Source organism: Procambarus clarkii, chromosome 19 (genome assembly GCF_040958095.1).
Source record: "Procambarus clarkii isolate CNS0578487 chromosome 19, FALCON_Pclarkii_2.0, whole genome shotgun sequence".
NCBI lineage: Eukaryota > Metazoa > Arthropoda > Malacostraca > Decapoda > Cambaridae > Procambarus > Procambarus clarkii.
This window is the reverse complement of record NC_091168.1, coordinates 45,207,515-45,225,295: the sequence shown is the minus strand read 5'-3', so window position 1 is coordinate 45,225,295 and position 17,781 is coordinate 45,207,515. Positions and strand designations below refer to the sequence as shown.

Here is a 17,781-nt window from a genome sequence, read left to right as displayed (position 1 = left end):
ATGGTGGTGTGTGGTGGTGACGGTGGTGTGTGGTGGTGACGTTTGGGAGTGGTGGTGATGGTGGTGTGTGGTGGTGACGGTGGTGTGTGGTGGTGATGGTGGTGTGTGGTGGTGACGGTGGTGTGTGGTGGTGACGGTGGTGTGTGGAGGGGGGTGTGACGGTGGTGTGTGGTGGTGACGGTGGTGTGTGGTGGTGAAGAGTCCAACCCAGCCTTAGAGTATATGAAAGACACCATATTTCCAAAAAACTCGCACATCTCAACAAAGCTCATCTACAACAGAGTTGCAGAAGGTGCGCTATCTGCAATATAATATCTTCAGTCTACCAAGTTATACAGGTTAAATATCCCCACAGGATATTCAACCTTTATAATACAGGTAAATAGCAGTTTGGTATATAGCATACTTCTAGGTTACAGATGCAACTGGAAACTGATGAACCCTACAGAGAGTGGGAATGCATCTTCGGCCAAACAATCACAGAAAAACCCCTACTTCACTATATCCTTTAATGTGAAGCAACCAACGATCTTAGAAGAGCTTTAAGAGTCCCTAAATCTTGCAATAAGCATCCAGAAACCATCAATACTGCAACTATTCTAGTAAAAAAATGTCCAGCAGCTGGACACCCTCATAAATTCGGCCAAGCAGTCTCCTCACCCGCAATAGCAGCCACATATGAAGGACTGACGATATAAATGGGAGTTCAGCACAGTATATCCTTTCATGACCAAAGATCATATTCACTCTGAAAAGTCAACCACTTATGGGCTATTGATGCCCATGCTACCTCTTGGTGACTTAAGGTGACTTAATCTTCATCAATCAATAACATAAGTCACAATAACATGGCTGAAGATATGTTGACCAACCAACACTTCAGAAGATGAGACGATGATGTTTCGGTCCATTGTGGACCATTATAAATCCGAAACGTAGTCGTCTCCATATGTTCCTTCTAGAATATTTTGATCATCATTGGATGGATTTAGATTTAAGAATGAGCTGGATAAATACTGATTCTGTAACAGGGTTGTCGATTTGTGAATCCAATTACTGGGTAAACGTAATTGGCATAGGATTCCTTGATTGTTTCAAGCTTAGGTTAGACATATATATGAATGTGTGTAAATCACGAAATTGACCACGTCATGAAAAATGTGGCAGCGTCAGACCACAAAGGAAGAATTGAAACATGAATTTCCTTAAATACTTTCATATTTAATTATACATCTTCAGAAGGAAGGATTACCACATCTCTTTCTGAAGACGTATTATTAATTCCAAAAGTTCTTAAGGAAATTCCTGTTTCAATTCTTCCATAGTGGTCTGACACGGTCATATATATGAATAAGTTTGAGTGGATTTTAACAGGAGCTGCCATGTATGGGGCCAATAGGCCTTCAACAGTTTTCTGGATTCTTGTTCTTAACTTCCTATGTAGTTATACATATTACATGCTTTGGGCTGATTAACCTTTCGGCGGCGATTTGCTTCGTTTGCATTGCACAGTGGATATTACAGAGGCTCTGAGATTTGTGTTGAAATATTTGTACATCAAGGTTCATGTTTGCAATGTTACAGAGTTCCAACTCCCATGCAGTTAATTTCTGTTATGTTTATGTTTTTTTATGTTAAAATGTTTTTGTTGATGTGTTTCTGTATTCTCATAAATAAAGCATGCTTACTGTCTTATATCAAGTTTTATGATAATTTTACAAGGTTCAAAATATAAAGTTTAAAATTTCTGATTGTCATGCATGCAATAAACGTTAATAATAAAATAACGATATATTGACGTCATACAAATGTTATATTTATGTTATAAAAACGTAAATTTGACAGCTTACATAAATAAAACATAAAAACAAAATGTTAACTGAAAATTATTTATTTTTAAGTATAAAGCATGAACAATTTAAATTACATAGTATTCACTATTATTTTAAACTTTTTACATAAATCTCAAAAATTTGTGTCACAAGAATATATGTTTTTAGTTATCTCTAATGGTTTTAATCAAATCAGAGAGACAAATTTATATCAATAGTTAGTGATACCTTTCTGCCACCAATTAAAACGTCCAGAAACGTTTAATGTTTGCTGAGATGCCACCAGACCATATATTCAATATATTCAGCTTCCCATCCTTCTTTGGAGAAGGATGGGAAGCTGCCCTTTCTAGATGTAACAGTCATGGAAAGGAGCGGAGGTTTCCACACTGCAGTCTACACTAAGGAAACAAACATAGGAATGTGCCTAAATGTCAACAGTAACTGCACAGACAGGTACAAGAGGAATGTTGTTAACGCTTATGTCGACCGTGCTCTCAGCCACAGCTCAGGATGGAAGCAAGTCGATGAAGAACTCTGTAGGGTAAGGCAGGTCCTAGTCAACAACGGCTTCTCCAATGGTTTCGTTGAAGACATCATAAGAAGGTGAAACGCCATGCAACCTCTGAAGAGACAACTAACACAACACCTATACCCCCTATTAGACTATTTTACAGGAACTTCTTTTCCACAGCTCATAAAACGGAGGAAATGGTCCTGAAAGATATTGTTAGTAGAAACGTTATCCCTACAGACAAAAATCAGAAGATACAACTGACGATTTACTATAAAACCAAAAAAACGGCCAACCTACTCAAGAGAAACTCTCTAGACACAAAACAGAACGCTTTAAAGGAGACCAACGTCGTCTATGCCTTCAAATGCCCACTTGGGGACTGTAAGCCTCAAAGAACTCAGTATATAGGCAAGACACTAACATCTCTTTCCAGGCAATTAACGATGCATAAGCAACAGGGCTCCATTAAGGAACATATAATCTCTTCCCACAACCAGACCATCACCAGAGAAATCTTAACAAACAACACAGAAATCATCGATAGATACAGCGACAGCAGGCGGCTTGACATGTGAGAGGCACTACATATCAAGAAGTCAACACCATCAATCAACAGCCAATTAATGCACAACTATATTCTACCCACTTCAAGACTCCGCTCCAATATAGAAGCAACAGGAAATATGAGCCAATAGGCCCTTTACAGTTACTTCCATCCTTACCTTCGATTTACCCAATTGATACCCATTGTTTCGTGTTCTGTCCTGTGTTGAAAGTTTTGTTCACCTCATCCAAAACTGATTGTAACATATCACCTCACCAAAAATGCGGGTATAAAATGAAAGCTGTTTAAATCATAGCGTAGAACACTGTTTAGTGTTTGCAGGTTATAGTTGTGTGTGTGTGTAATCTAAAAGTTTTTGAAAATGTAATAAGTTATTACGAAACGCGTTCAAGTGTCGCGTCAGACTAGAAATGAAAATGAATTTTGGAGAATTGATTTTTCAATTACCATCAACAGTGAAAAGAAACATAAGAAACATTGAGAAAATTCGTGTTAGAATTATTAATCTTACTTTTTCGGTCATATTTAATAATATATGTCTACAGGAAAGACTGCTACCAAAATATACTTATATATATATATATACATATATATATTCAGTTGCATATTGTCCTGGGGACCATTCAGGCTTGTTCGCATATATACATATATATATATATATATATATATATATATATATATATATATATATATATATATATATATATATATATATATATATATATATATATATATATATATATATATATATAACTGAAAACTAACACCCCAGAAGTGACTCGAACCCATACTCCCAGAAGCAACGCAACTGGTATGTACAAGACGCCTTAATCCACTTGACCATCACGACCGGACATAATGAGGTGATAGCCGAGGCTATTTGAACCACCCCACCGCCGGCACTCGGATAGTAATCTTGGGCATAGCATTTTACCAAATCACCTCATTCTTTGGGGCACACGTGAGGAACACAAATGCGAACAAGCCTGAATGGTCCCCAGGACAATATGCAACTGAAAACTCACACCCCAAAAGTGACTCGAACCCATACTCCCAGAAGCAACGCAACTGGTATGTACAAGACGCCTTAATCCACTTGACCATCACGACTGGACATAATGAGGTGATAGCCGAGGCTATTTGAACCACCCCACCGCCGGCACTCGGATAGTAATCTTGGGCATAGCATTTTACCAAATCACCTCATTCTTTGGGGCACACGTGAGGAACACAAATGCGAACAAGCCTGAATGGTCCCCAGGACAATATGCAACTGAAAACTCACACCCCAGAAGTGACTCGAACCCATACTCCCAGAAGCAACGCAACTGGTATGTACAAGACGCCTTAATCCACTTGACCATCACGACCGGACATAATGAGGTGATAGCCGAGGCTATTTGAACCACCCCACCGCCGGCACTCGGATAGTAATCTTGGGCATAGCATTTTACCAAATCACCTCATTCTTTGGGGCACACGTGAGGAACACAAATGCGAACAAGCCTGAATGGTCCCCAGGACAATATGCAACTGAAAACTCACACCCCAGAAGTGACTCGAACCCATACTCCCAGAAGCAACGCAACTGGTATGTACAAGACGCCTTAATCCACTTGACCATCACGACCGGACATAATGAGGTGATAGCCGAGGCTATTTGAACCACCCCACCGCCGGCACTCGGATAGTAATCTTGGGCATAGCATTTTACCAAATCACCTCATTCTTTGGGGCACACGTGAGGAACACAAATGCGAACAAGCCTGAATGGTCCCCAGGACAATATGCAACTGAAAACTCACACCCCAGAAGTGACTCGAACCCATACTCCCAGAAGCAACGCAACTGGTATGTACAAGACGCCTTAATCCACTTGACCATCACGACCGGACATAATGAGGTGATAGCCGAGGCTATTTGAACCACCCCACCGCCGGCACTCGGATAGTAATCTTGGGCATAGCATTTTACCAAATCACCTCATTCTTTGGGGCACACGTGAGGAACACAAATGCGAACAAGCCTGAATGGTCCAAAGGACAATATGCAACTGAAATAGTCTAATAGGGGGTATAGATGTTGTGTTAGTTGTCTCTTCAGAGGTTAGTTGTCTCCTCTGAAGAGACAACTAACACAACACCTATACCCCCTATTAGACTATTTTACAAGAACTTCTTTTCCACAGCTCATAAAACGGAGGAAAGGGTCCTGAAAGATATTGTTAATAGAAACGTTATCCCTACAGACAAAAATCAGAGGATACAACTGACGATTTACTATAAAACCAGAAAAACGGCCAGCCTACTCATGAGAAACTCTCCAGACACAAAACAGAACGCTTTAAAAGAGACTAACGTCGTCTATGCCTTCAAATGCCCACTTGGGGACGGTAAGCTCCAAAAAACCCAGTATATAGGCAAGACAACAACATCTCTTTCTAGGCGTTTAACGATGCATAAGTAACAGGGCTCCATAAAGGAACATATAATCTCTTCCCATAACCAAACCATCGCCAGAGAAATCGTAGTAAACAACACAGAAATCATCGATAGATACAGCGATAGCAGGCGGCTTGACGTTTGCGAGGCACTACACATCAAGAAGTCAACGCCAGCAATCAACAGCCAATTATTGCACAACTATATTCTACCCACCTCAAGACTCCGCTCCAATATAGAAGCATCAAGAAATATGGACCAATAGGCTTTCTACAAACACTTCTATTCAATACCCATTGTTTCTGTTCTGTCTTGTGTTGATACTTTTAATACCCTATTAATATCCCCTCTTGTTCTGTCTTGTGTTAATGCCACATCACCCCTCCCACCTCACTCAAATGTAGATATAAAATCAGAGATACGTAAGTTCTAATCAGTTGTGTATTTGTGAAGTCTTTGAAAATGTAATAAGTTTTACGAAACGCGCCCGTGTCGCGTCAGACTAGAAATAAAAATGAATTTTGGAGAAGTGATTTTTGATTTACCTCCAACAGTGAAGCGTAATGTACGAAAGATTGAGAAAATTCGTGTTAGAATTATTAATCTTACTTTTTCGGTCATATTTAATAATATATGTCTACAGGAAAGACTGCTACCAAAATATACTAATATATATATATATATATATATATATATATATATATATATATATATATATATATATATATATATATATATATATATATATATATATATATATATAGTTGTGTATACACAACTATATTCTACCCACCTCAAGACTTCGCTCCAATATAGAAACATCAAGATATATGGACCAATAGGCTTTCTACAAACACTTCTATTCAATATCCATTGTTTCGTGTTCTGTCTTGTGTTGATGAATTTAATACCCTATTAATACTCTTGTTCTGTCTTGTGTTGATGAAATTAATACCCTATTAATACCACATTTTGTTCTGTCTTGTGTTAATGCCACATCACCCCTTCCACCTCACTCAAATGTAGATATAAAATCGGAGATACGTAAGTTCTATTCAGTTGTGTATTTGTGAACTAAAAAGTCTTTGAAAATGTAATAAGTTTTACGAAACGCGCCCGTGTCGCGTCAGACTAGAAATAAAAATGAATTTTGGAGAATTGATTTTTGATTTACCTCCAACAGTGAAGCGTAATGTACGAAAGATTGAGAAAATTCGTGTTAGAATTATTAATCTTACTTTTTCGGTCATATTTAATAATATATATATATATATATATATATATATATATATATATATATATATATATATATATATATATACACATATGTCGTACCTAGTAGCCAGAACTCACTTCTCAGCCTACTATGCAAGGCCCGATTTGCCTAATAAGCCAAGTTTTCATGAATTAATGTTTTTTCGTCTACCTAACCTACCTAACCTAACCTAACCTAGCTTTTTTTGGCTACCTAACCTAACCTTACCTATAAAGATAGGTTAGGTTAGGTTAGGTAGGGTTGGTTAGGTTCGGTCATATATCTACGTTAATTTTAACTCCAATACAAAAAAATTGACCTCATACATAGTGAAAAGGGCAGCTTTATCATTTCATAAGAAAAATATTATAGAAAATATATTAATTCAGGAAAACTTGGCTTATTAGGCAAATCGGGCCTTGCATAGTAGGCTGAGAAGTGAGTTCTGGCTACTAGGTACGACATATATATATATATATATATATATATATATATATATATATATATATATATATATATATATATATATATATATATATATATTTATATATATATGTATATATATATATATATATATATATATATATATATATATATATATATATATATATATATATCGTACCTAGTAGCCAGAACTCACTTTTTGGCCTACTATTCAAGGCCCGATTTGCCTAATAAGCCAAGTTTTCATGAATTAATGCTTTTTCGACTACCTAACCTACCTAACCTAACCTAACCTAACTTTTCCGGCTACCTAACCTAACCTAACCTATAAAGATAGGTTAGGTTAGGTTAGGTAGGGTTGGTTAGGTTCGGTCATATATCTGCGTTAATTTTAACTCCAATAAAAAAAAATTGACCTCATACATAATGAAATGGGTAGCTTTATCATTTCATAAGAAAAAAATTAGAAAAAATATATTAATTCAGGAAAACTTGGCTTATTAGGCAAATCGGGCCTTGAATAGTAGGACAAAAAGTGAGTTCTGGCTACTAGGTACGACATATATATATATATATATATATATATATATATATATATATATATATATATATATATATATATATATATATATATATATATATATATATATATATATATATATATATATATATATATATATATATATATATATATATGTATACATATATATTACGAAAACTCCTTTTAAGCAACATTTTAGGTTGACACAAGGTCTCAAATTTTGTTTAGCCAACATTCTGCAGAAAGTTGTGGGAACCAATTTTCGACTCCACTCAATAATGTATATATTATGTGATAAGGAACGTTGCCCCTCCTTTCAAACACTTTCCAGGTATGTTGTGGAAACCTAAAATTGTTTGCTGGGCTTAGAGCATTGTTGACTGTTTCTAGACTATTGTTGACTATCTTTGGAATATTGTTGACTGTTGCTGGAGTATTGTTGACGGTTGCTGGAGTATTGTTGACGGTTGCTGGAGTATTGTTGATTGTCTTTGGAGTTTGGTTGACTGTTGCTGAAATATTGTTGACTGTTGCTGGAGTATTGTTGACTGTTGCTGGAGTATTGTTGACTGTTGCTAGAGTATTGCTGTTGCTGGAGTATTGTTGACTGTTGTTGGTGTATTGTTGACTGTTGCTGGAGTATTGTTGACTGTTGCTGGAGTATTGTTGACTGTTACTGAAGTATTATTGACTGTTGCTGGAATATTATTTACTGTCGCTGAAGTATTGTTAACTGTTGCTGGAGTGTTGTTGACTGTTGCTGAAGTATTGTTGACTGTTGCTGGAGTATTGTTGACTGTTGCTGGAGAATTGTTGACTGTTGCTGGAATATTATTTACTGTTGCTAAAGTATTGTTGACTGTTGCTGAAGTATTATTGACTGTTGTTGGAATATTATTGACTGTTGTTGGAATATTATTGACTGTTGCTGGAATATTATTTACTGTTGCTAAAGTATTGTTGACTGTTGCTGAAGTATTATTGACTGTTGTTGGAATATTGTTGACTGTTGTTGGAATATTATTGACTGTTGCTAAAATTTTGTGAAAGAATAATTTTTCAGCAATATTGAGAATTGTTTCAGGAATATTGATAATAATTGTTAGGTAATTTCCAACTGTTAATTGAATATTGTCACTGAAGCGATTTTTTCCCACAGTTATTGTTCAATCATTTATTTTGTAGATATAATGAATTGTTAGTCTTATTCTTTGTACAATAATTGCCAAAAATATTGATATCTTTTCTTTTTTTGTTCACAGCGACGGTGCTGGGAGCAGAATGAAGTACATTTTAAGGAAATGGTGAAGGAGATCACGGCAGGAAACTTTTTAAACCTCTCTGTGAATATCCCGAACACTGTTTATGGGCACCAGCAGGATGCCACTGGTAGGACTCTACTCCACTGGGCAGCGGCGCTGGGCATGACAAAGGCGGTAAAGGCTCTCCTGGAGGAGTGCAGGGTATACGCTCACGTCATGACCTGGGCTGGCGAGACTCCTTGTGACCTGGCACTACAGGCAGGTCACCACCAGCTGGTCATATGGTCCGGTCTCCACCAGCTGTCATTACGGGTTGTAGAGCAGCAGTTGGTACAACGGACACAGATAATGCAAGGAGCTCTACATGCAGAGTACCAGCAGTTTATGTTCCTGGCGGGTCAATACCAGCTGAACAAGGATGTGCAGCTGGTAAATGTCAAAAACTCCTTCTCAGATGTTGATTCACAAGAACAGCAGTACTATATCCTGTTGTTTGTCATCAGTCAGTGCGATGACGTCAGGTGGGCAGTGGACCTGCTAGAGAAAGGATCGCCGCTGGAACCAGTGGGAGGCTTGGCTATATCCGCCCTTTGCTCCGCCGTCACCAGTAACCGGCCCAGGATTGTGAGCCTCCTGGTGGCAGCAGGAGCACCGCTCAGCACCACCTCCCACGGCCTCAACCTGCTGACGTTGGCTTGGTGCTCCCCTGACGTCACTCCTCGGTTGCAAGCTATTATCACCAGTGTAAGTGACCTCACACCAACCAACACTTTTATCTTGCATCCTATCCACCACAATATTTTATTAATTCCCTTTCTCCCATTGATATTCTTTAGTACTCTTCAGCTTGTTGAGTGTACCAGCAAGATACACTCCTCTCCCGCCTATAAAGAGTCATTCTCCCCCCACCTCCCTGGACACAGTCTAGAAGCTTCATAGTTTTATTTTTGGTTATGGTTAAGGAGAAGGATGAAACCAGGATTTTATGATGGTTACAAGTTGGGTAGAGGAGGGTAAGGAACCCTGCCTGAGAGCCAAGATGGCTGACACATTCAGGCTCAGGAGGGAGCATCTCTAGGAAAGTTTAAATTGTGAATGGCAGGTTGTCGGGGTCACGACCAATGAGAACACGCCATCTCATTATGTGACGTGACATCAACGTTGGAGTCGTGAGCGCAGGAGGAAAGAAGCGTCACTATTTTGAACTATTCGTCGAGGACGGACATACATTTTGTCTCTCCAGCAAGATGCGGTCTCCTTTTGACCATGTCGTAGCTCAGTCGATTAAGGCAGCGTCTGGGATGCTCTCGGACGCAGGTTCGAATTCTCGTCACGGCCCTTATAGATTTGTTCATTTGATGCATCACGCAATTGTGATTTCTGTGTGTAAGAAGTAAGGGTGAAGAGGGAGAACGGCCTATTGACATAGCTCGAGTGCATGGGGGGGAGGTGTGTGAAACCATGGTTTGTGCTGATCAACCAGGCTGTGACTCATACGTCAGGCTGCGAGCAGCCGCGTCTAACAGCCTGGTTGATCAGTCCAGCAACCAGGAGGCCTAGTCAACGACCGGGCCGCGGGGACACTCAGCCCCGGAAGCACCTCAAGGTAGCCTCAAGGTAGGTAGGTGCCTCGGAGAGGCTGCAGGATTCAGTAAGTTCAGTAGAACTTCGGTTTCAACTCCTTTTTGACCATGTCGTAGCTCAGTCGATTAAGGCAACGTCTGGGACGCTCTCGAGCGCTGGTTCAAATCATCGTCACGGCCCTTGTGGATTTGTTCATTTGATGCATCACGCAATTGTGATTTATGTGTGTAATTTCGGTATTTGTCTTCTTACTTGTTCAAATTTTCTCACGGCAACTTTATGATAGCACTCCAGTTTAACATGATTAAGTGAAGTTTGTTTACATAAATCCTCGCATTTATTATTTACAGCAGTGTATTCCTGCTGCAATTTATATATATATGTAAATATTGCACTAATTAGTTTATGTTGATCCTAGATTTGATGAACCACTGGTTTATCCTAGCTTATTTGGTTCGAAGGACCATTCTTATGTGGGAAAGTCCTAGCAGACATTTATTTATTTTTATTATATTTTTTGTTAACATCAATATTAAATTATTTTGGTTCTAAGTGGACTGTATATTTTGATTCAGCCTGCCAGAATCTTATCTGTACATAGTTCAAGAAGACAATTATAACTTATACCACTATGAGTGGATATATGATAAGCTACAATTGTTTACCTCTTGCAAAATATAAATTATACCACATATGGTGACCTAATCTACAGTATTATTGAATCTAATAATCTACTTTGTTGCCCAAAAAGATATTTATGACCTAAGTTGTGTTGTTGCTATGGCCTGATTAGGCTGGCTATGTTGTTTCCTCCTACTTCTGTTAGGGTGTGGCTAAATGTGCTCCAGGGCCTTGTTATGGCGTAAAGAGCGAAGGCTCGTAAAGAGCCTTCGCTGTTTCGTGTTCTTCCGTTCACATTCTCTGTGTGTGACTCGCCTCCCTCCTCCCTCAGATGGCGTTCCAAAAATATCTTCTGGTTCTATCTATGTTTTAAAGAATAAGGAGTCAAACTATATTTCTGGTGTATTTATTTATAATCAGTCCAAGTGAATACTATTATATTAAGTTTAAACATTAGATTGTGGTTTAAAAGAAATGAGAGTTAATATTTACGTGTTTTTGATGACGTCATGAAATGCCATTCTTTGATTTTTAATGGGGAACTGTAGTATGTTAACATGTATGTGTCGGATTTCCGACATGGAAGAATGTATGGGCTGTGGTCTCCTCTGAGTGGAACGATTTATGGTGGCGGTCTCACTGACTGGAAGGATGTATGGGTGGTGGTCTCATAGAGTGGAATGATGTATGGGTGGTTGTCTCCATGAATGGAACGGTGTAATGTGGTGGTCTCCTTCAGTGGAAGTATTGGTGTTGGTCTCCCTGAGTGGAAGAATGTATGGATGGCTGTCTCCCTGAGTGGAACGGTGTATTGTGGTGGTCTCCTTGAGTGGAAGGATGTATGGGTGGTGGTCTCCTTCAGTGGAAGGATGTATGGGTGGTTGTCTCCCTGTGTAAAAGGATATATGGGTGGAGGTCTCCCTGAGTGGAAAGATTTATAGGTGTTAGTCTCATTGAGTGGAAGGATGTATTGGTTGTGGTCTCCCTGAGTGGAAGGATGTATAGGAGGTGGTCTCCCTGAGTGGAAGGATGTATAGGTGTTTGTCTCCCTGAGTGGAAGGATGTATGGGGTAGTAGTCTCCCTGAGTGGAAGGATGTATGGGTAGTGCTCTCCCTGAGTGGAAGAGTGAATGGGTGGTGGTCTTCCTGAGTGGAAGGATGTACGGGTGGTGGTCTCCCTAGTGGAAGGATGTTTGGGTGATGGTTGTTGGAAAGTTTCCAACACTAATACATCATTATTGTATTAACCCATAGTAATAACTAACACAACTAATATGTAGAATTAATTCAATTAACGTTCCCATAGTAAGGCATAATTTAGCCAGAAAATTCCCAGCCATCATGACGCCAAGCGTCGATTGCAAGCTTAAACCTGAAGTCTCCCACACTTGATGGAGATATATTGAGTTTAGTTAATTACTCTCTCTTTCTAAAGTTATTGTTCATTGTGAAAGAAATAACTATTTCGGATGCTTATGCGTACTGAACTCGACTATTTAACCAAATTAATTATTTCAATAAAATGTTACTGTGGCGTAAAATAAAAACACGTCAACCCTTCTAGTTCAATTTGTGTAATGTTAATTAGATCAATTGCCTTACGAGAAAAGGTATTATTATCCAATATATTTATTGGTGTGATAGTTCAAATTGTATTCCTTCCGTTCCCCAAATAATTAATAGTAAACTGAAATGGTTTACGTTCGGGATCGCTATGAGCGTCTCTGCGCATGCGTGACCAGGCGTGGTGGGAGGAAGGAGACAGGACTCAAGCATAGGGCGTCGTTTAGTGGACACGTACATCCTTGACCCGCATCACTAAAGCTTTTACCCCTCCTACGGTTCTAAAACGCCTTTTCCTTCAGCACTTTTCTTCTCACTCCCACTCCGTTCCTGTCTTCACCGGTGGGTCTAAGTCTGCGGACTGTGTTGGCTACTCTGTTGTTTTTCCTGATCGCACTTATATGTATCGCTTACCTCCGGAGACTAGCATCTTTACAGCGGAACTTTATGCTATTCTCTCTGCTCTTTGTCTCCTGCTTTCTTGTTGTCAGTCTTCCTTTGTAGTTGTTCTTGACTCTGGTAGTGCCCTCATTGCTCTCGGGTCCTTTAATCCGGTTCATCGAGTAGTTGTCGAGATCCAGCATTGGCTGTTTCTTGTTCACAGTAAATTTAAGTCGGTTGAGTTTTGTTGGGTTCCCAGCCATATTGGTGTGTCTTTAAATGAGCGTGCGGATGCTGCTGCCAAGGAAGCTGTCCACTCTTGTCCCATCTCTCGTAAAGGTATTCCTTATTCCGACTTTTATCCGGTTATCCATTCCTCCATCCTTACCCGTTGGCAGGCTTCTTGGTCGCCTGTTACTGGTAACAAAAAACGTGCTCTTAATTATTGTGTTTCCTCGTGGCCGTCCTCCTACCACTGTAACCGGCCATGGGAAACGGCTCTGGCGAGGTTGCGTATTGGCCATACTCGCTTAACCCATGGTCACTTGAAGGAGCGCCGCCCTGCTCCTTATTGTCCTAACTGCATTGTCCCTCTTAGGGTCGTGCATGTCCTTGAATGTCCTGACTTCCAGGACGAGCGTGTGTCTTGCTTTCCGACGGCCCCTCGCGGTCACCTGTCTCTCAATAGAATTCTTGGTGACTCGGATACTTTTTATATCGTTCGCCTTATGCGTTTTTGTTCTCGTATTGGCATCCTTGGTGATATTTAGCGCCCTCTGATTATTCCGCACATTTGATGGTGCTACATAGCCTTCCCGGTTTTGTGCCTTCTATTGATAATTACTTACTTGGTGCACACGTGCCTCCACAGACGGCAGCCATTAAACAAGATCACGTGGTCTAAAGTACTCAAACTGTTTAATTGCACGCCTACAAATATAGTCACGGCCCGTAATCACACGATGTATGAGTGGTGGTTTGCCTGAGTGGAAGGATGTATGGGTCCTCTTCTATCGAAGGATGTATGGGTGGTTGTCTCCCATAGTGGAAGCATGTATAGGTGGTGGTCTCTCTGAGTTGAAGGATGTAGTGGTTGTAGTCTGAGTGGAAGGATGTATGGGTAATGATCTCCCTGAGTGGAAGGATGTATGGGTTGTGGTCTCCCTTATTGAAAGACTGTATGGATCGTTGTCTCCCTGTGTAGAAGGATGTATGGGTGGTGGTCTCCCATACATCCAATGGAATGTCAATGCAATGGAAGGATGTATGGGTGGTGGTCTCCCTGAGTGGAAGGATGTATGGGTGGTGGTCTCCCAGAGTGGATGAGTGTATAGGTGGTGGTCTGCCTGAGTGGAAGGATGTATAGGTGGTGGTCTCTCTCAGTGTAAGGATGTATGGATGGTAGTCTCTCTCAGTGTAAGGATGTATGGATGGTAGTCTCTCTCAGTGTAAGGATGTATGGGTGGTGGTGTCCCAGAGTGGAAGAGTTTCCTGAGTGGAAAATGTATGGGTTGTGTTCTCCTTGAGTGGAAAGATGTATAGGAGATGGTCTCCCTGAGTGGAAGGATGTATAGTTTGTTGTTCCCTTTAGTGCAATGGTGTATGGGTGGTGGTATCCTTGAGTGGAAGAATGTATGGGTGGTGGTCTCCCTGAGTGGAAGTATTTATGGGTAGTGTTCGGCATGAGTGTATGAGTGGTGGTCTCCCTAAATGGAAGGATGTATGAGTGGAGGTCTCTCTGAGTGGAAGGATGTGTGGGTGGTGGTGGCATACCTGAGTGGAAGGATGTTCCTTCCACTGAAGGAAAATATTCCTTCAATTCAGCGAGTGGTCTCGCTGAATTGAAGAATGTGTGGGTGGTGGTCTCCCTGAGTGGAAGTATTTATGGGTAGTGGTCTCTGTTACGAACCCGATTCCATCGTCGGAGCATGGAGCAGCGACGTCAATGCCATCTGTGAGTCGGCTCCCGAAACCCCCACGAGTTGGACGACGCCATCTAGTGTTGACAGGATTATACCAGCAAGAGGCGCTAGATTCCAGTCCTAGTCAGCTTGAGAGGTAGCTGGTGCTGACCTCTGGTGAGGTGGTGCCTAGAAAATCAGCGCCATCTATTATAGGAGGAGTTGTATGTCTATGTCAGAGTACGTAAGTGATGTTTCCTAGTGTCCCATGTACTGACCAGTGTACTGATGACGTGTACAGAGCAGTATCCACAGAGTCGACGTTGGCCTGCTGTGGTACGAGGACAGTCAGTCTACCCAAGGCAGCCAATAGCTCTCTACTCCATTCTGCTTTACGGAAGCAGTGAGCCGCCGCCGGAGAAGAACTGTGTTCTACTGTCTGCCTGTGAAGTGGCAGTGACAGAATTCGGCGTACCCGGGACTGGTTAACGGAAGAGACGACTGACAGTAAAGGGGCTACTGAGGAGTGTAACCAGCGAGTTGCAAGAAGCTCCTGCCAGGGGTTCGCTACCCTTGTATTTGTACGTGAAGAGGCCCAGCAGCGCGAGGCTGATGTTCTCTGCCAGCACCAGGCTGGAGAGTGATTGTGGGCGTGCACGAAGAGCACCTAGTGACACTGTGTTTTGACTGGCCCGTGGCCAGGGTAGACTTGGTGTTTCCCAGTACTGGTTGAGGACGGTACTGTGTGTTGAGGAAACACGGTAGCTGACAAGACTGCATCGATTGAGCATCGAGGAGCGTTTAGTGTCCTATGAGAGAGACACTTGTGTACATATTAAGTGTAGTAATACTTAATTTAGGATTATATATAAGGTGATGGGAAAGTGTTTATATGTGAATATATTGATAATTGATGAAGTGTCGTATTCAATGCACCTTCCCCATTGTGTTTTACTTGCATTACCGAGCTCACTCCTTGAAAGCCACTACTAACTTGGGGCCGGATACCAGAACTTTAGTTCCACCAGCAAAGAACCCGGTTGGGACCCATTGTGGCCATAACAGTCTCCCTGAGTGGAAGAATGTATGAGTGGTTGTGTCCCTGAGTGAAAATATGTATGGGTGGTCGTCTCCTTGAGTTGAAGGATATATGTGTGGTGAGCTCCAGGAGTGGAAGGATGTATGGGTGGAGGTCTCCCTGAGTGGAAGGATGTATGAGTGGTGGTCTCCCTAGTGGAAGGATGTATGGGTCGTGGTCTCCCTGAGCGGAAGGATGTATGGGTAGTGGTATCCTTCATTGGAGGGATGTATGGGTGGAGGTCTTTCTAAGTGGAAGGATGTATGGGTGGTGGTATGCTTGAGTGGAAGGATGTATGGGTTGGGGTCTCCCTAAGTTGAAGAGAGTATGGGTGGTTGTCTTCCTGAGTGGAAAAATGTTTGGTTAGTGGTCTCACTGAGTGGAATGATACATGGGTGGTGGTTTCCTTGAGTGGAGGAATGTATAGGTGATGTTCTCCTTGAGTGGAAGGATGAATGGGTGGTGGTCTGACAAAGTGAAAGTTTGTATATGTGGCGATATCCATGAGTGGAAGGATGTATGGGTGGTGGTCTCCCTGAGTGGAAGGATGTATGGGTGGTGGTCTTCCTAAGTGGAAGAGAGTATGGGTAGTTTTGTTTCTAAGTGGAATGATATGTGTGGGTGTCTTCCTGAGGGGAAGGATAAAGGGGTTGTTGTCTCCCTGAGTGGAAGGAAGTATGGGTGGTGGTCCCCCTGAGTGTAATCATGAATAGGTGGTGGTCTCCTTGAGAAGAGGGATGTATAGGTGATGTTCTCCTTCAGTGGAAGGATGTATGGGTGGTTGTCTATAGGAGTAGAAAGATGTATGGTTGGTGGTCTCCCTGAGTGAAAGTATGAATGGGTTGTGGTCTCCCTGAGTGGAAGGATATATGGGTGGTCGTCTTCCTGAGTGGAAGGATATATTCGTGGTGGTCTCCTTGAGTAAAAGAATGTATGGGTGGTGGTCTCCCTGTGTGTAAGGATGTATAGGTGTTGGCCTCCTTGAGTGGAAGTATGTATGAGTGATGGTCTTCTTCAGTGGAAGGATGTATGGCGTTCGTTTTCGTGAGTGGAAGTATGTATAGGTGGTGTTCGATCTCAGCGGAAGCATGTTTGGGTAGGGGTCTCCCTGAGTGGAGGGATGTATGGGTGGGGGTCTCCAAGAGTTGAAGGATGTATGGTAATTATCTCCCAGAGTAGAATAATGTATGGGTAGTTATCTGCCTGAGTGGAAAGATGTATAGGGTGATGGTCTCTGTGTGGACGAATGCATGGGTGATGGTCTCCTTAAGTGACGGATGTCTGGGTGATAGTCTCTAGAAGTGGATGGATGGAATAGTGGAAGCCGACCAAAAGGGAAGAATGTGTGGTTGTGGTCTCCCTGAGATAAGTATATATGGGTTGTGGTCTCCCTGTATGGAAGGGTGTATGGGTGATGGTCTAACTGAATAGATGTATGGGTGGTTGTCTCCCTGATTGGAAGGATGTATGAGCGGTGGTCTCCCTGAGTAGAAGAATGTATGGGTGGAGTTCTCCTTGAGTGGAAGGATTTAAGGGTGGTGGTCTCCTTTACTGCAAGTATGTATGGGTGTTGGCCTCCCTGAGTGGAAGGAGGTATGGGTTGTTGTGTCTGAGTGGAAGGATGTATAGGTGGTGGCCTTCCTGAGTGTAAGGATGTATGGGTGGTGGTCTCCCTATGTGGAAGGATGAATGAGTTTTGGTCTCCCTTAGTGGAAGGATGTATTGGATGTTGTCTTCCTGAGTGGAAGGATGAAAGGGTGGAGGTGGAGGTGAGTGGAAGTGGATGTGTACTCACC

General features: G+C 41.5%; 1 protein-coding gene across 1 annotated transcript in view; it reads left to right on the top strand.

The window, feature by feature from the left end:
• The window catches only part of LOC123752215 (uncharacterized), a 535,987-nt gene that overhangs the window by 480,127 nt on the left and 38,079 nt on the right, over positions 1–17,781 (top strand). Inside the window, exon 8 of the mRNA XM_069327530.1 lies at positions 8,858–9,601. Within this exon, the coding sequence (XP_069183631.1) occupies positions 8,858–9,601 (744 nt within the window). The remainder of the gene's footprint in view (positions 1–8,857; positions 9,602–17,781) is intronic.